The following is a 17,975-nucleotide window of genomic DNA, read 5'->3' on the forward strand; positions in this document are numbered from 1 at the left end:
GTCGAACGATATGCCAAGTCGAGTCCGAGTACACGACGGCCCGGATGGTGTGGTGTGATGAAGGACTCCAATTGCCAAGGCGGAGAGGTATGATGTCAAGTAGCTGCATCCAACAGCAGCAGGACAGAGCAATTCCCCAAGCGTTCTTTCGAACGAATCAGCACGACCGGGGAGGGGGCTCGGTAAGTCGGTGTACTCTCGGTAAGAACTTCCAGGGATGATGAGGCCACTCTCGAATTAAAGTGGACCAGTTCATTCGACCAGCTGTCAATCGGTAGACGTAGGTCCGAGTGCCACCTGCCGCATTTGCGAAGTGGCAGACGTGGAAGTGGTGACCCACTACTTGTCATTGTGAGACTGCAACCCAGAAGGAAAGAACACGTCGACCACCTCAACAAGCATCACGAACATCAACAGCTAGCACCCGTCCTGCCCCGCTGCGAGAAGCTGTACCTCTGTTCGATTGATCAACTGGTCGGATTACTCGGTTCTCGAGCTCCCATTTCCACCGCGCGCACCTTTTCATTGACATGACCTTCTCGCGTTGCTTTGCACTTCGCTAGGGCGACCAGCCGTGAGACACCGCCACCAAGTTAACTGAATCATCTCTACAACGATCGATCTATACTATAACATACGCACCTCACACAGCCTGTCGACGAAGCTTCACGAGCTCTTCGAGTCATGTCCTCCGACAGTTCCTCGTCTTCCGTTGCGGATGAGCCGCCTGCGCCGACCCCAACATCAGCACCCGTGCCCGCCAACCTTCCATACGATCAGCTTACCGTCAGCCTCAACATCATTTCGCCCACGACGACCGCCACCTCGGGCGGGCCCTTGAGCTTCCCGGACCTTTCCATTTCGACAACTATCAGCCAGCTGAAGGAAAAGATCCGCAACGCCATTCCCTCCAAGCCCGCCGACACCCAGCAACGCTTGATATATCGAGGAAGACATCTCCAGGCCGACAATGATACCCTGGGGCAGATTATCGGGGAAGCCACGGTCAGTCCCTCCGTCTCATATTCATCCTGCGATACGTGCTAACGGCCTGCAGATCCGTGAACACAGCCTGCAAGCCTTTCATCTTGTCCTCCGCGGCATTCCCGATGCACCTGCACCAACACCCTCGGTCCTGCGTGGTCGCATTCCTACACCAGGCGAAGCCCGCCCCTTCGCGACACAAGCCCAACCCCAGAACCCTCGACAGCAATCGCCACTCGGTGCTCCGATACCTGAAGCAGCAAGGAGAACGGGAGGCTTTGCGATACCGACAGCGCCAAATTTCACGCCGCAGCAGGTTCAGCAGATGCATTCACAACTGCACCAAAGCATGAGCGCCTGGTCGAGTGGTCTACAGCGAGAGGCTGTCAACAGGGCCATGGCCAACCATCAGATAAATCACAACCAGTCAGCGAGGGCTGCTATGGGAATGCATGGCATTGGGGATAACGGCGCGCCAACGACCGGACCAAGCCATCGGGATGTCTCGCGTGGCAGGAGTCCCGGAGGGCAGCCGTACACGAGGACGGTTGTCAGGGAAGGCACATTGGGTGATGGGCAGCCCTATCGAGTTACAAACACGGAGACTTGGACTCCTTTGTCGGTCTCAGATGTTCAGGGTATCCTCAGAGGAGCCGACGCCGGGCAGGCAACGCAAGCCATGACTAACGCCATGCAAAGAAGCGAGTCACCGGGCCCAGGCGCCCTGCCTTTCGGACTACAGCCGGGCGCGAGCACCCCTTACTATCCCGCCATGGGTTCTCGGGCTGCCAGTCGAAGCCGTAGCAGCCGGAGGGGTACACCTGATCCCGTGTCACGATCCGTTAGCGAAGGGCACACCGCAAACGCGCACGCGAGCTCTGCACAACCGCCAGCGCAATCTTCTGGCCCCGAAGTCTATATCTTGTCATCTCCGCAAGGGCCTCGTGCCCTGCTCATCAACAACACCAGCAACGAAACGTACTACACGCCAAGCCTCCGCCTTCCTGTCCCGGACCCTGCAGCTGCCTTTGCCAGATTCGTACCTCATGGTCGCTCACCACAGCATTCGCCGTGGCCAACTGGCCCGTTTACCATACCGCCCACAACACAGCCATTTCAAGCCCCGCAACAGCAAGAAATTCAGCCACAGCCGCAGAACCAGCAGCAGCAACAGCAACAACAACCTCACAACCCTCAGTGGCAAGCACCGCCTCATGGTCTGAATGAAGTTCCCATCGGAGCCCTGCCTGCTCATCCAAACAATCCACGGCTTGCACCCCTCATAGCCCAGATGCTGCCACACTTCTGGCTTGTGGTCCGCTTGGGGGTTTTCATCTGGTGGTTCACCTCCCCCAACTCTAACTGGTCCCGTTGGGCGACAGTGATAGCCATTGCCATTAGCATCTTTATTGTGAACACTGGTCTCTTTGACGCCTACTTCGATCGAATTGTTGCGCCTATCAGGCGGCATCTCGATAACCTCCTGCCACTCGCCAACAACAACCACAACCACAACCACAACAATAACCCGCCAAACAACGCAGACCTTCCTGGTAATCCCAATGACCAACGTGCGCCAGTAGCGGCACAACACAACGGTCCACTTGACCCTGCCCAAGCTGCTGCCCGACTCGTAGCTCGAAGACGCCATGATAACACGACCTGGCTGATGGAACAGGCACGCCGTCTCGAAAGAGCTGGCCTGCTGTTCCTGGCCAGCATCGCTCCTGGCGTGGCCGAGCGGCACATTGCCCACCTGGAGGAACAAGAGCGGGTTGAAAGGCGGCGCAGAGAAGAGGCCGAGGCTGCTGCGACAGCCGCCGCCGCTGCCGCCAACGGCGAACCGGAGCCCGCTGTTGAGAACGCAGAGGCTAATACGGGTGGAGAAGCCGCGCAAAATGAGACACCGGCCTCGGCAGGGCCTGCTGATGGTCAGCAAGGCAACGACCAGCCGGCTGAGAGAAGGGAGGCCGAGCCATTGATTGCTGTGTAATAGCGGGTTGGTATTTCTATCAGGTGGTGTCTGCTGTGACGATATGTTTTGTCCAAGAGCTGAAGAGAAGATACCAATTTCAATGCGAAAGGGAGATTCTGAATACGTAAAGGGTCGTTGATATGAATGATATGAGCAAAGTCGCGGAGCCTTCCAGCGGAAACCCTATGAAGATTATGCCTTTTTTTAAGGGGGCATGAGGTTGAGAGGTTAAAATAGTTGCCCCCGGGCCACCACGGGCGCCGCAAACAGTCGCCTCTGGCATCGAAGCCTACCTTCCCGGAACGTTTCGGTCACCGACAGCGCTTTGAGGCCATTTAGTTAGACACCATGCATGCACGGCATTCCTATTCAGCCTCGAGTCACGTACTGGAAATCTGGGAAAGGCAATCATTATTTGTCCCGCCATTCTCTTGCACTTGCTAACATTGCGGGCCTTCGATATCTTGATGTCCTCTACTAGAGTGGATCTAGTGGAGAGAACGCGGTTGTGTGCGAGCTCATTTTCTGCGAAACAATACCCAACGTTGCACTCCTACGTGACAATCGAGAGCAAACTCGCTACGCTACGGGAATGGCCACGAAAGATGACTACCGAAGTACCGCGATATTGGCACGTGGTGTCATCGATTCACTCGACATAGCTCAACACGTCCGGTACGACCCAATGTAGTTGCACTACTCAAGCGTCGAAAGCCGCGGGCATGGGTTGTACCTGAGGATCTAGCTGGCACAAGACGATAGGATGGGCAGATATGCGGCGGTCAAGCTTGCGATCGCAGGCTAGAGTTCGAAGAAAGTCCAGATTCAGGAGAAGTTCGCTGCTTCCTAATCAAGGGCTTCACTGGTCAGTTCAAGCTACTCTTTACCAACCGTCTTTGGCTGAAAGGGTCGAGCGTTACGTATTTATATCTAAATGCCAAGCTGGCCCAATTTGGTCACATCAAGTTCCTTTCCTACTAGGCAATGTGCGATAGATTAAGAGCATATTGTGGTTCAGGGCGTGCGAGCGAGCAATCGTGGAGGATCTGCCACATTGCCAATGGGCGACCAAGTGGGCGATGCTCGGCTTGGAAGAAGTAGGTTGAGAGGTTGAGAACCAGCTGCAGCTGGACCAGAACTTCTTGAAAGACCTAGGGAGGGTAGGGAAAATGTTTGGAGCTGGATACTTGGTGATAACGGCCCGGGTTTCCCAGTATACAACCGTATTGACTGTACCCAGCAGATCATCCCGAGCAGCGTAAGGCGACCATGAGTACATTTCTTCACCCAAGGTTTTACCCTGTCATAATGAGTCAGGCCACCCGAGCAACCGAACGGATTATCCCGTCGTCATGTATGTTCAGTCTGGCAGACAGTCTGGAAGCGCAGGTGAACATGACGCGCCCCTCGATAGACTGTCCCTGGCGGATAGGGCGCAGCTTTGACTTCGGAGGCAGAGATTGCCATGTTCTCCTATCTGCACCTTCGGAGGCTCACGAAGCGTGCCAAGTCTGGTAGAGCGATGACACCGTTGCTCTATGGAAGTCACAGAGGACACCATAGTGATACGTCGAAGTGCGATACGGTTTGCACCGGCCCCGCTTCTTTGATTTCGATGGAAGAGGCGCTGTGTGAACGGAACTGCCGAGTGGCAATAACTTTCATCCCATCCCGAGCCTCGGCGCCGTCAGCAGCACAAACAGAGCCGTTGGCTTCCGCTTCTATTCTTGGCGTTTCCTCGGCCCGGCCTCGGAGCCACGGGATCTCGCAAACAGACTGCGAAAAGGTCTTTTATGATGAGCCACGAAGGCGCGCGCTGGCGACAGAGTTGGGATGGATAAGTCAGGTGTGGAAGCTGGGACTTGACTTTTTGACCGGGTCGTGGGTGGAGGAGGCTTTTCAGGAGGCTTTCTCGCGGCTGGAAGCGTTCTTGCGATTCCTTAAGCTTCCGCAGAGAAGCGTTTGGGACAGAACATGCAATCGTAGGCGAGGAGCCGACAACTCGTGTCGGGAATGGAATCTCCTTCCTGGCGATCAAACGACATCCAGGGGAGTGATGGCAATCACCGATTGCTGACAGAAGCGATGTCACTTGAATCCTGGCTTCAAGCCCCTCCTCGATTTCACTGAAAATGCTAGGTCAAGAAAGCAGCGGTGTCGGCGTCAAATTGACCTACCTATGTCAGGCAGGCGGTTTGCCTGTTGGAAGCAGGCAGGCAGGGCACTTTGCGAACCTGGTTCAAGTGCTGTGAAGCAGATCTGCACCTGAAGTATGAGAGAAGTCTGAGCACCCCTCCTCTGACCCAAAAGCCTTACGAGAGCACCATGCACTCTCCCACGGTAAGACCTGCCGCTTCGAGAGAGCAAGATCATCTGTGCCAGCTTGGCGGGCCATGCGTTTGGTTTGGGAATCGGGGCAGGCGTTATGTTTGGCAAGGGTGAGAATGAGACGACAAGAAGAGGCATGTTGCTTGCGAAGATCTGGGGGCTGGTTCTGAAGGGATAGGGGGTTGCGGAAGTCGGTCGATCCAGGTGACATTGGAGTTCGCTGGGGCGCTAGGTGGCTTCGAGAAGGCCTCAGGGGTGGGCCTCCTCTGGGCGGCTGAGTGGGAGATAGTACAAGGAGTTGGGACGAATGTGGAGGCGATGCGACGGCGAGAGGAGCATCGAAACCGAAGGACGGCGGAGACTGCGCTCGAGTTGGAAATGCAGTGCTGTGATGGGGTTGTTCCAAGCACATTGGGAGCCCCTCTGATGTCAAGGACCTGGAACTTGGGCAGTCTCGGCCAGGGGGGGTTGAGGAGCGGTGCCCAGGGAGGTTGGTGATGTTAGGTAAGCTATGTGGCGCCTTCTGCAACAGCACGGGCTTCAGAGGCATCTCGGAAGGTGCTGCTGGCCTGTACGTTACCAGAAGGTGCCTTCCTGTGCCTTTCTCTCCGTGCAGATGATGCTATTGCAACTTGTTCTCCCTACCTAGGTACTTCATCTCGGGACGGCCAATGCATCATCATCATCGCCATCGCCATCAAGTACCCCGTCCAATTGGCCTTCCGTCTCAGAGCTGAACCTTCACACGTGTTGAAAGCACTAGCCACTCGGACTGACCATCGGCAACACGGACGCAACCTTCTCAGACAGCCGCCAGCCTCCTGGCGATCGTCCACGTTTCAGACCCAGAACGACCCTCGCGACAGAGACAGAGCGAGCAGCAAGAAGCAGATCACCAATTCACGTCCCCTCTGGCCTGTGCTTTTGCTCCTGGAACCTCGCCTGGAACTCTTTGTGGCACCAATCCGCCTACCATGGCTCGTCTACCTGTTGTGACGCTTCTTTCACGCCGCTGTCTTTGTTTCCGATGGACAACCCTCCCCGGCCTTCAATATCCCGATTTCTTTCACGTCTTGGTTTCTTGAATCTTCTCCTCTTGACATTCATCTAGGGACTCGTCTTCCAAGCATTGGTCGCTGGATTGACTTGTTTCCTCCTGCTTCTCTCTTGCGTCGAAAGTGGATGCTGTCGCTGTACTACATCGCGCGATCAACTTTGTTTCTCGAGATTCTGATGCGGTAGCTGCGCGTGTCGATCTTGCTCTTTGCGACTAGCAACAGGCTCTGCCCTGTTGGACTACTCGTCTGCTGCTGCGCGACTGCCCTACTCCAAGAACCCCATAGACTCATGGTCCATGGCCTGACGACGAACTTACACCATCTCCATACATCCCTCGACCTGCACCCTCGATTGGGTATCGCCTCAGTCAACTCCTCATAACCTCAGTCGCCAGCGCTATTCGCATCTTCCACCACGACATGAACGAGTCATCCGAGATGGCATCAGCCGCAGACATAGTAGACTTTCAGCTGCCGCGTGTTGTGCATGGAAGCAAGAACCTAAGTTACTACGTCGGCCTCGGCGCCATTCTCTGCGTAGCCTGGTTCTTCCAGTCAAAGAAGCACGGGCAGATTGACGTTCCGTTCTACAAGGCGGCAAAGACCAAGTGGATCTTTGCAGCTGAAAGCCTCATTCTCGACAGCTACAATAAGGTCAGTTCAACCGTCCTTGATTTGTATGCGCCGCCTAACAACCTAGTTTCGCGACACCATCTACCAGATCAGGGCCACCGAGGGTGTGCAGGTGTTGGTTCCTGCGAAGTATCTTCCCGAGCTTAAGGGATTGCCGGAGGATGTACTTAGCGCACAGGAGGCCGTGAGCGAGGTGAGAGATTTTGCCTGACACTGCAAGAAGTGATGCTTATTTCCAGGCTCTCATGACCAAATACACCAAGTTTGGTCTAGGACACAACGCTGAAATGCTGTCAACGCTCATTCGAGTCCGCCTCTCTCAAAACCTTGCACGACTCGTGCCCCAGCTGAAAGGCGAACTCGAGTCGATTGTCGCGACGGAGTTTCCTGAGTGCAATGGTAGGCCCAAAATCATCACTCTACACTAAGCATTAGACTGACGAGCACAGACTGGACGCCTGTCAAGTTCCAACCTTTTGCGTTACGCGCCATCTCGCGCATCAGCGGCCGCGCATTTGTCGGTCCCAGCATCAACCGCTCAGAGCAATGGATGGACACGAGCATCAATTTTGCTATCCATGTTTTCACTGCCGTCGTTAAGCTGCAGTTCTTCCCTGAATGGTCACGTCCAGCAGCGCAGTACCTCGTGTCAGAATTGAGGCAAATTCGGAAAGATATTGATGTCGCCAAGAAGATGTTGAAGCCAGTCATTGAGGAGCGCCTCCGCGATATGGAGATGCATTCGGCGGAAGAGAAGCCGGATGACCTGATTCAGTGGTTGGTGGAAGCTCTACCCACAGAGGAGAAGACGGACTACGAAGCACAGGCGCATATCCAGCTCGTCTTAGCCGCAGCATCGATTCACACGACCACGAACCTCGTCACGGACTGTATGTACGACCTTGCAGCTCATCCAGAGGTACAAGAGATGCTTCGCGAAGAAGCACACCAAGTCCTGGAAGTTGAAGAAGGTTGGCTGCGTAAAGAGAGCATGGCGAAGCTTAAGAAGCTGGACAGTTTTATGAAGGAGACACAGCGCCTCGCCGGCAACATCAGTAAGCCCTTCTCTCGCTCTATCCTCGTTGACCGATGCTGACCCGTGGCAGCTGGCTTCATTCGCAAGGTTTTGAAGCCCATCACACTATCTGACGGCACACGTCTTCCGCCAGGCACTAAGCTTCTCACACCACAAGCCGGCATCTCACATGACGAACGATTCTTCGCAGACCCCGAAAGGTTTGATGCCATGCGCTTCTATAAGATGAGGCAGGCATCCGAGGAGGAGGGACACAGGTGGCAATTCTCAAGCATCGGCGACACCAATGTCAATTTCGGCGCTGGACGGCATGCCTGTCCTGGAAGGTTCTTTGCAGGCAACGAAATCAAGATGGTCTTGGCCTATTTCCTGCTGAAGTATGAGGTTAGGCTTAAGGAAGGGGAAGGTCGACCGAAGGGGATGATGATGGTTATGAGCAAAATGCCAGATCCCAACGCCGAACTGCTGTTCCGCAGGAGAACGGTCGATTAAGCGACGAACATGGCAAGGCGGGGCCTGGCGCTTCGTCGACGTTTACTGGCTATGACCGGTGTACCAGTACTAGATGAAGTAAATAAATGCTGGTTAATGATGCATGTCCATTCACGAGAGTTCAACGGCTGACGATCATTGCAGGCCGATGTTGCCTGTGTTACAAGACTGAGTCCATCATCCAAACATCAGGGAGAGTTCGGAATGCGGGAATGCGCCTTTGGTAGGTCACGCAGGGTATCTTCTAAGGTTGGCTGTCCTATCTACCTAACTGATCACCCTCTGTGCCGCCCTAACTGGCCAACACGCCCAGAAGACCACAAGCCCCACGCTCAACATCTTGACGTGGGGCACGGTATTTGCTTCCGGGTAGAAGTATCCCAGAAGGGAAAAGTATGCAAAGCAAGACACATACGTCGCGAGAACGGCAAAATGATTTCCCTTCAGCATGAGCGGCCGCAACGCTGCACTGCCCGGTTGGTACATACTTTCCAGAGCCATCCGCGACTTGAAGAGGAATAGGAACGCAAGGCAGTAGCTCGATAGCCACACCCAGCGCTGCAGCAGATCATCGACCCCCGGCCACCCCTTGTCCGCGTTGTAGCCATTGGGCAGCCCAAGCCAGGGACCTGGAATGCAGACCCCGATCGAGGTCAAGTGTTGGAGGACGTTCATGGGTCGAAAAACAAGGAGCCGCAAGCGCCCGAGCTGCACGCGGTTGCTGAGCCACGAGTTTTGCCAGTACGCGGCGCAGCAGAAATAGACCTGGCCGAGAAGGAACACTAGGTTGCTCGACCATGTCTCCGAGCTGGGCGTGCGGGCGTGGATGTAGAGTTGCACGAGTAAGATGGTGATGGCGGTTCTGTAATCTGTAGATGTCCGGAAGAAGGCGTCGTAAACAAGCGTTGTGAGCGAAGGCGGGGTTCCAGGCCGGATTTCGAGCACGTACTGGCCGTGGCTCTGGTGGAGGGCCGACTGGACGTGGAGGCTCGTGAACCTGCACACGTAGTTCTCGCCGGGAAGCGTCACGACTTGACTTATAAAGGGCGAAGAGTGCCAGGACAGGGTCCAAAACGCCTCGCTGAAGCTGCGCGGCCTCATGACGACGGCGAATCCTCGCTCGGCCTCTGGCTCGACGTCCTGCGACCACTTGGGTCCGAAGAACAGCGTGACGTCTTTCCAGCGGCCAAGGTCATCAAACGCCGGCAACACGGAGCGATCGGCCTTGCGGAAGCGGTTTCGAGGCGTCACTGCGTGGAGGCGCTCGGGCAGGTTGTCGGCAAGCTGCAGGGTGATGCTGCCGCATGTTCCATCGATATTGGGGGTGGGAAACTGCAGGGCACTGTGCCAGGTCGAGGTGGACAGCGTCTCGATGGTTTCGTATTCCGCATACTGAGCTATTTCCCATGGTACCACGTAGACGGGGTCATCCGAGCCGCCGGCCGGCGCTATGACGGGCCTCGCGCGGTGCCACTCGGCCGCGGCGTGCTGCCGCGCCATGAGGAGACCCATGACGGAATGCTTGTCGTCATCCACGTTTCGGCAGTTGAGCAGCGCGATGCGGACGTTCTCCTGACTCCCGCGGATCACCGGGACACGCATCTGAATCCCCGAGCTCGTCTGCCTGAGATCAATCCTCGACTCTGGGCCAAAGGTCGCGGCGATGGAACGGTCCGCCCAGCCGGTGAACCGCGCCGGTGTCGTGGCTAGCAGGCCCGAATAGCTTCCTGATGTGTTCGTGACCTCTTCGAGCTCCGTGATCGTCCAGTGCTCGCGATCCACGACGGTCGTCTTCATCTTGCCCCACGCAAACAGCGACTGGTCGGATGAGTTCTTCATGATCTCCTGCTGCAGCCTCAGAAACGCTTTCCTCCCCTCGCCGTACAGGAGCGGCATGTTGACATCGAAGAGGCCCATCAGGGAGTACGCCTGGTCCTCGAGCCGGGTCGTCTGGCGGGTGGCGGCCCACGCCATGCGTTGCGCGACGCTCGCGGAACGGATATGGCTCTCGCCCGACAGGAAACGCCTGGGGATGCTCGACGCTTCGCTGATGGCCTTTTGCAGCGACGTCCGCGTGCCGATGCACTGCCAGTCGGCGTCGTAGAACTCGACCTTTTTGGGCGCCAGCAGCTCCTGCAGCGTCCAGCCGCGCTTGAACCACTCGCTCGCTCTGATCTCGGGCGCCGCCGCCGCCGCCGCCGCCGAGACCGCGGGACGCCCGCCTGCCCTGACGTCGGCGAGATAGACGTAGCACACGGCCGACTGCTCGTACCAGCGGAACATGGAGTTGATGGCCTCGGACAGCTCGGCGCTGCTCGTCTTGTCGATGCAGCACGTGTCGATCCAGAGGTAGTCGTGGCCCTTGTCCGCCGCGAGGTCGCAGGCGCCGGAGAGCTTGGCGTAGCCGGGCAGGCTGGCATGGTCGGGCCGCGCGAGGTCCTGCAGCGTCAGCTCCGCGTCCTGCCAGCGGTGCGACAGGATCGCGTAGCGCGTTCGCGCGCTGTCGAAGAGTTTGCGGTCGACGAGCTGCCTCGACCTGACGTCGAGGAGACGCATGCTGGGTCCTGACGCCGTTTGTTTTGTGATTACCTACAGAGGAGTGAGGTGCCAAGAATAGGCGGGGGGCGCAAAGTCGAGTGAGACGACGATGCCGTCGGTGTGAAACGCCCAGGAGGAGTGGAGGCCATTCGAGAAAGAGATGCACATGGCCTCCGGACCAGTGGCCGACTTCGTCAGTTGGTTCGTCGGTGAGCAGTGAGAGTACTCGCTCGGGCTTTTGGGGGTGGCGTGAGCTGATGCAAGGCGCAGCAGCAGCATCAGGCTGTTGCCAGCGTGCAGTGCCTCATGCCCAGTCGGGTGCAGCAAGTGTCCGTCTGTTCAGCTTGTCCAGCCTTGCGGACACTTCGGCTGCTCTGCCCAAAAGCCACAATGTGGGCGCAGTATTTGATCTCCTCAGTCTCTGTGACCAAGCTTACGATGTTCGGCCAAAGTAGTTGGCGTTGATGTTTTGCCTCACAAGGGATGAGAGTGACATGCAGGGGCCTGCCTCACGACAACCAGCAGCAGTGCAATGTGCCAGCCCAGACCGGACATATCGCACCAGATCACGATTCCCAAGAAGCTACATACTCATGATGCAATAGGTATTCATTTATTCTACATACGTGTGACAGTCCATGCTCGCGTCTCATGTGAGGCTCATTCCGCCTGTGTCGCATCCCAAGCAAATCCCAACGCCCCAAGCCTTCAATCCAGTGCCCTGCCGTGTCAGCAGAGGCCTCCTGCTCCAGGACGCGCCGAGTCAGGAGACATGCTTGTCGTTCTCGTCGAATTCAACCAACCCCGTCCCAGGCAATCCTCTATCTCTCGCGACGGTACCCGGCGCGCCTGTTCCTGCGCTTCTCCTCGGCATAGTCGCTGCCGACGGCGCTGGGGCTGTTGGGCACGGGAATGCCGTTGCGGTAGCTCCTCGTGCCCATGTCGCTCTCGCTCTCCTCGCGAATGAGACCGACGCGGCTGCCCCGCTGCAGACCGACGTCGCTCTCGGACACGTTGCTGTCGGCGCGCTGGTAGCTGAAGTCCCTTCGCGCGGAGCCCGCCGCGCGTCCCCGCTCGGCCAGCCTCCTCGCCTCGGCCCGGATCCTCTCCTGCTCGCGGTCGGCCGTCCGGTCGGCCGTGCTGTACACCTTTCGGATGCCGCCGGCCTTCTTGCGGCTGCTCGGCGGCGGCGTCGTGTTGGACAGCAGGGTCGAGCTGACGGTCGAGTCGGCCGGGTTCGTGCTGCCATCCCACTCGCTGGCCTCGGACGCGGCGTTGAGGCCGCCGACGCGGGCGGGCCGCTCGTGGCGGTAGCTGCGCAGGTGCTGCTTGGCCTCGCGCTCGGCGTCCTCCTCGAGCTCCAGCGGCGCCTGGCCCGCGGCGGGCACAAACTCCGTCTTCTCGTCGTGGTGCTTCTTCTCGTTCTTGTGCTCCTTCTCGCGGCGGCGCCGCTCCTTCTCCTTGCTCTTGTCGCGGCGCTTCTTCTCGCGGCGCTCGCGCGCCGCGATGTCCGAGGCGCCGGCCGTGATGCCCGACAGAGCCGTCGTCGCGTCGTCGTCGTGCTCGTCATCGCGGTACCCGCTGCCGCCGCCGCCGCCGCGGGCCCCGCGCTGGCCGTCAAAGTCCTTGTAGACGGACCCGCCGCCGAGGTTGGTCGAGGGCGTGGCGCCCGTCAGGAGGGTGCCGTTGGGCCCGCGGCGGCGCAGCACCGTCGTCTTGTAGTCGTCCCAGTCGTTCTCCTTGAAGTAGAAGCCGCCGTTCTTGGCCCAGAAGAAGAACCAGATGCCGGTGCAGACAAAGGCGGCGCCGATGAGGCCGAAGACGACAAAGACGACCGTGTTGTTGATGTCGTGGGCGTCCGTCGTGCCCTTGTGGGGGTCCGTCTTCTTCTCATCCGACGACTCGTCGGCACGCCGCAGCATGGCGGCCGCGAGAGTGTGCAGGGCCGGTGCCATGGCTGTGGTGGAATGGTCGTGGTCGTGGTCGTGGGCGTGGAATGTGGGCTCGTGTCCCGGCTGGGTGGGCTGGCGCTGGGAGACCAGCGATGAGGGAGGTGACGGGTTCTCGATGGAGGGTTGGAATGGGCAATGGAGATCAATTTGGTGGTCTTGATGTGGTTGTAGTTGTGAATACCCCGCGTCTTGTCTTGGGTGCCAGGTGACGAAAAGACGAAGGAGGGAATGGAGGGCAAGTTGAGCATCGAGGCAGGCACAGATGGGAGGCAGCAAGTACGAGAGTGCCGCCGTGGGAAGGAGCGGCGTTGCCTAAGGAACCCCGAAATGCCCGTGGCTGGGCCGCCTGGGCTGTGACGAGGGGGGGGGGGGCCGGTGGACGTGTGGTCCAATGACGTCGTAAGTAAACATGTCTCTGTATCCCAGCAACCAGCCACGCTCATCTCATCACACTTTCACAAACGCGGCTTAGGTCAGCACCAAACCATCGTTCCGTCCCGCAACCGCCCAGGCTGGGCCCTGTCAGTTTCACATGTGCGACACACCAGGCCAGCCCATCGCCTCCACTCCCAACGTCAGTCAGTCAGTCAGTGCTAACACGAGAGACGACAAGCCAGCGAAATGGGCCGGCAACGTCCACACGCGCCATTCATTTGCTTATTGCCTTTCCCTGTCAGAAACGAGAAATGTCACAAGAGCCATACAAAAACGATGGAGCGAAATGATGCCTTTTCAATTCGAGCCCGTCCCACCTGTGGCGGTCAGGACGCCCTTTGCTCTGATGTCTCCAGTATTCGGTCTTTGATCGTAGTGTACCACTGGTCATCTTCTCTCCGTGGTCTTCTCATCCAAATCAGCTGTTCTGCTGCTGGATATACTGTACCAGGCGGGATAACCAGCTGCCAAACGAAAAACCTGCCCATCGCTGAGCCGTCGAGGTGTGAACCCCACGGCCCATCCTTACATGACGTTGTCTATCATAGATGAAAAATAGAAATAAAAAGCGAAGAACAGTCCTGCCTTCCCAGTCCCTGGCATCTGCCTTCTCAACACCAAAGAGGTCGGTAGATCGAGCAGGCCGTTGTACGACCTATTTCGTCCATGGCCTCATGCCCAAGAACGCCCCTTCACCAAGGTTGAGTGTTGTAGTGAACAAACGCCGAGGGAAAAGGTGAGGGGGAAAGGGGGCGCGTTTTACAAATGGTGTCGGGAGAGGGCTTGCTCCTTTCCATGAGCAAGACCAGTCTCGCCCAGGGGTTTGCCAGCCCTCCATCCATACAAGAACTGCCCAGAAAGTATACATGCTTGGTCCTACTATCGAGACAAAAGTTGAGAAAGACCCCGGAGAGAAAAGGAGAACAAATGTGAGAAGAAAGTGGCTCTCTGCCCAAGACACATGTCCATGCTTCCCTCTTGCAAAGGCTTCCCATGTTCCAATATCAGTCTGGGTTGCCATGCTCCAATGACAGCTTCAGCGAGTCAGAGAGGTCGAAGAAAAGGAAAAACTGGGGAAAATAAGAAACGGAAGAGGTATAGAGCCGACAACTTGGTGTGGAGTGTGAAAACGCAATAGCCCAAGGAAAAAGTAAATGCAAACGCTCCCGAGCCATGAGATGAGCCGCACAAAGGAAACGCCTTCGCTTGCCATCCATCATCCGTCATCCATCATTCATCATCCATCTGTCCACTTCATTACATCATGATACTCGTCGTCATACCTTAGAAGAATGGCGGCCGGCCGTAGGCTTCATACGACGGGCTGTGACCGTAGATCGAAGACGGTGCCTGGCTGGACGCGCGAGCCCGGATGGGCAGCCGCTCGAGCCGGCCGCGACGCTGGTCTTCGCCGTAAATGGTGCTCGCTCGATCGCTACCGCCGCCGCCGGCACGGGAACCTCCACCGCCCTGCTGGGTGATGTTGATTTCTCCGCCATCCTCGCAGTGGATCTCAGCACCCCCCACCTTGAGCGTCGCCGAGCCCGTCACCTTGATCGTGAAGTCATCGTCGCCCTGGCCAGCCGAAGACCGAGTTGTACGTGTCGTGTTGCTCTGCCGGTTGTCGCTCTCGTCCCGGCTCTCGCTACTGCGTGTAGAGCGGCTGCTCTTGTCGCTGTTGCGCTTGCCGGCCTTGCGAAGGGTCTCGGCCGTCAGGGGCAGAGTGGCACCACCGTTGATGTCGTCCTGGTAGGCTGCTGCTGCGCGAACCTGGTCTTCGTAATCGAAACTGCCGGCACTGCTGCCATAGTACGAGTGACGCCGACCAGAGCTGGCGGCAGGCTCAATGCGGTAGGGAATGCCGCCCTCGATCGCAGCGCTCTCGCGTCGCTTGCTTCGCGACAGTTGGGCACCTTCGCCATGGCCGTAGCTGAAAGAGCGCGAGGGGGCAATCTCCCGGTACAGAATATCCTCGCCATCAAAATCTCCGTCGTCGAAGCCGCCATAGTCGATGGCTCGCCGGGGCTGTACGGGAGGTGCGGACGGGGGAGGTGGGCCTCGAATGGCGGCCCGTCTGGGACCTGTAGTGACGGGACGAGGAGGGGGAGGCATACGCCGCCTGTCCTCCTCCACACTGTACTTCTTCAGCGAAGGCCGTCGAACTAGGCTGATGTCGTTCTCCTGCTCATACTCCTCATACGGATACATTGGAGCTGGGTCGAAAGGCTGCCCGGCGGGCACGTTCGGACGATGACCACTTGCAGATGAAGGCCGCTGAAAACGCTGCGCGAGATGTTGGTGCTGGGGACCACCCATAGCGCTGCCTCCAAAGTAGTCGACTTGGGGCGCCGCCGACGGAGGCGGGTAAGGCGCAGGGCTGGAACCGTACGAAGGCGCGGGATAGAGTGGAGGGGGGGCAACACCACCAGGGTGTTGAGACCACCACTGAGTGTTGGAAGTGGGCGGTCGAGAGCCGGCTCCGTAGTAGCTGCTGGGGCGAGAGGCTGTCATGGCACGGGGCCGGTGAGAAGTTGACGGGCTCACGCCATAGTAGGCAGCATCGTCATTGCCGCCAGTCGGTCGCCTATAGGCATCTTGCGATTGCGAATGCGAGTGGAGGATAGGAGCAGGGGCCGTCTTCGAATGCTTAGTCGGTGGACGAACGCTAGCCTTCCTGGCAGCTCGCGCGGCCTCGCGCTCAAGGTCCCTCCTGCGCTCCCGTTCCCGCTCCTTTGCTTTGTCCTTCTCTTTGGCGCGCTCCTTTTCCTTGGCTCTGTAACTCGCCTCCTTGTCCTTCTTGGAGGGGCCGATTGCGTGAACGGTTGAGTCAGAGTCGGTCAAGGCGTTGTGTGGTGAAGAAGAGCCCGAGCCCGATTGAGGGCGGAGCGAAGGCCGGTGTTTGCGGGACTTGCTCGTGTTGGAGCGCTCTTTGCTAGGGCTCGGGGCCTCGGAGACGGCATAGCGTTCAGTGCCGGCAATGACGGAGCCTGTATCGTCGTTGGCCTCCTCAACGTACGAGACGCGGTGGTGTTTGGTGGGCGACCTGTTGCTCATGGCGGGCAATATTTTGTCGGGTCGCAACTCGAGAGCAGCCACTGAGGGATGGTGCCAGTCGATGTTGGTGCGAGAGAGGCGGAGAAGCCTCTGAAAGAGGCGGGGCACGTCGGAAGAGTCGCAGTATCGCCAGTGTCTGTCTTGGGTGGTATGGGACAATTATAGGAAAAGTCGCAGTCTTGGGGTGGGAAGGTGGGAGCTAGGAACTTTTTGTGTGTGTGAGAAGGTAAAGTTGGTTCCGCAGGTGGGGATCAGGAATATTGATGCGACAGGATGGGCACCGAAGTGAATGCGGGATGGGCGTTGGGGAGCGGGCCTGAGAGGAGTGTCCGCAATAATGGGATGGACAGAGGGGGGGGGGATGCCTAAAACAGCGGCGAGGAATGGGGGGAGCGACAGCGGGAGGGGAGAAGTCTTGTCTAGCAGGCAGCCCCAGGCCAGTAGGTTGTAGCCGAGCAGCCCAGCAGGGATGGGGTGAATGGGTGTGGCGAGTGAAAGTGAGCAAAGGTGGCTCGTGCTGGTTGCCAGGGGCGTCCTTGTCGGCGTCCAAGCTGCTAGGGTCTTTCCTTCTTAAGAGCCCAAACGGGGTCAGCGTTGGGTCGTCTTGCTGATGGAAGGGTCGTGGCCGATCAGATGATGACGGCAATGTTTTTTTATGGCGCTGATCAACGTTTTTGATGAGATGGGGAGTCGAGGAACTCAGGAGGATACGGGGGAAGGGGGGGAAAAGAAAAGAGAGAGAAAAAAGCCGTCGATGCAATAAAGTCAGTCGCCAGTCAAATTCTCCAGGTGCTGTATGTGCTGTGTGTACCATGTATGTGTGCACTTTTCAAGGTGGGCAGGTACCTCCCTCCCCGAGGTAGGGGTGTGTGTCTGGCGCCGGTCGGTGGGTGTCTTGCCGCAATACAGCAAGGAGGAGACACGGCAGACTGAGGAGACGAGGGGAAAGGGAGGGGTGTGGGCAGCGCACACCAGAGCTACGGTTTCCAATCGTGGGGAATGGATGACTCCAGGAGCAGGCCTGAAGACAGGCGGAGTCACTGTAGAGTACCTCCCGGAAGTACAGGTCAGGTAGGTACGGGATGCAGGGCACCCAGAAAGTAATAAGAAGCAGCCGAGAGGGGTGCCTGTAGACGGCGGTGACTCGTTTGGGACAGCAGCGGAGGAAGACGCAGGTAGGTGCAGGTGGAGGTGAATAATGGCGAGGAAGGGAACACCGCCTACCTCAGGTTACAGGAGTTACTGTCGGACTGCGGTAGTTCTTTTTCTATCTGCGCGTCTCTGTTTCTTTCACTCTGCTTCCCTTTGGATCTGCTACTCGAATCTTGGTTGTCCGGTTCGGCCCAAAGCTGGCGGCATCAGCAGAGGCTGTGTCACGCCCAACATCAACGTTGTGGCCACTTAGAAAGTGAGGCTACCTGGTTATACGTAGGCGCGCGAGAAACGGCGGGAGAGTTCGGTCTGGGTCTGGGTCTGGGTCTGGGTCTGGG

At 57.8% G+C, this 17,975-nt stretch overlaps 5 protein-coding genes across 5 annotated transcripts; 2 read left to right on the forward strand and 3 right to left on the reverse strand.

The window, feature by feature from the left end:
• Positions 1-684: 684 nt before the first annotated feature.
• On the forward strand, positions 685-2,977 carry D7B24_004892 (uncharacterized protein; the record flags this gene model as incomplete). The annotated part of the gene is made up of 2 exons (XM_028639057.1): positions 685-1,005; positions 1,058-2,977. The coding sequence occupies 2 exons, from the start codon at positions 685-687 to the stop codon at positions 2,975-2,977; spliced, it is 2,241 nt and encodes a 746-aa protein (XP_028496411.1).
• Positions 2,978-6,765: 3,788 nt separating this feature from the next.
• D7B24_004893 (uncharacterized protein) lies at positions 6,766-8,506 on the forward strand (the record flags this gene model as incomplete). The annotated part of the gene is made up of 5 exons (XM_028639058.1): positions 6,766-6,999; positions 7,046-7,171; positions 7,218-7,377; positions 7,428-8,033; positions 8,085-8,506. 5 exons carry the CDS (start codon positions 6,766-6,768, stop codon positions 8,504-8,506), a joined length of 1,548 nt encoding a protein of 515 aa, XP_028496412.1.
• Positions 8,507-8,773: 267 nt separating this feature from the next.
• D7B24_004894 (uncharacterized protein) lies at positions 8,774-11,062 on the reverse strand (the record flags this gene model as incomplete). The annotated part of the gene is made up of 1 exon (XM_028639059.1): positions 8,774-11,062. One exon carries the CDS (start codon positions 11,060-11,062, stop codon positions 8,774-8,776), a length of 2,289 nt encoding a protein of 762 aa, XP_028496413.1.
• Positions 11,063-11,865: 803 nt separating this feature from the next.
• Positions 11,866-12,999, reverse strand: D7B24_004895 (uncharacterized protein; the record flags this gene model as incomplete). The annotated part of the gene is made up of 1 exon (XM_028639060.1): positions 11,866-12,999. The coding sequence occupies one exon, from the start codon at positions 12,997-12,999 to the stop codon at positions 11,866-11,868; it is 1,134 nt and encodes a 377-aa protein (XP_028496414.1).
• Positions 13,000-14,715: 1,716 nt separating this feature from the next.
• Positions 14,716-16,485, reverse strand: D7B24_004896 (uncharacterized protein; the record flags this gene model as incomplete). The annotated part of the gene is made up of 1 exon (XM_028639061.1): positions 14,716-16,485. One exon carries the CDS (start codon positions 16,483-16,485, stop codon positions 14,716-14,718), a length of 1,770 nt encoding a protein of 589 aa, XP_028496415.1.
• Positions 16,486-17,975: the final 1,490 nt, after the last annotated feature.

The sequence above is a fragment of the Verticillium nonalfalfae genome, assembly GCF_003724135.2.
Source record: "Verticillium nonalfalfae strain VnAa140/NRRL 66861 chromosome Unknown scaffold_29, whole genome shotgun sequence".
NCBI classification, from domain to species: Eukaryota; Fungi; Ascomycota; class Sordariomycetes; order Glomerellales; family Plectosphaerellaceae; genus Verticillium; species Verticillium nonalfalfae.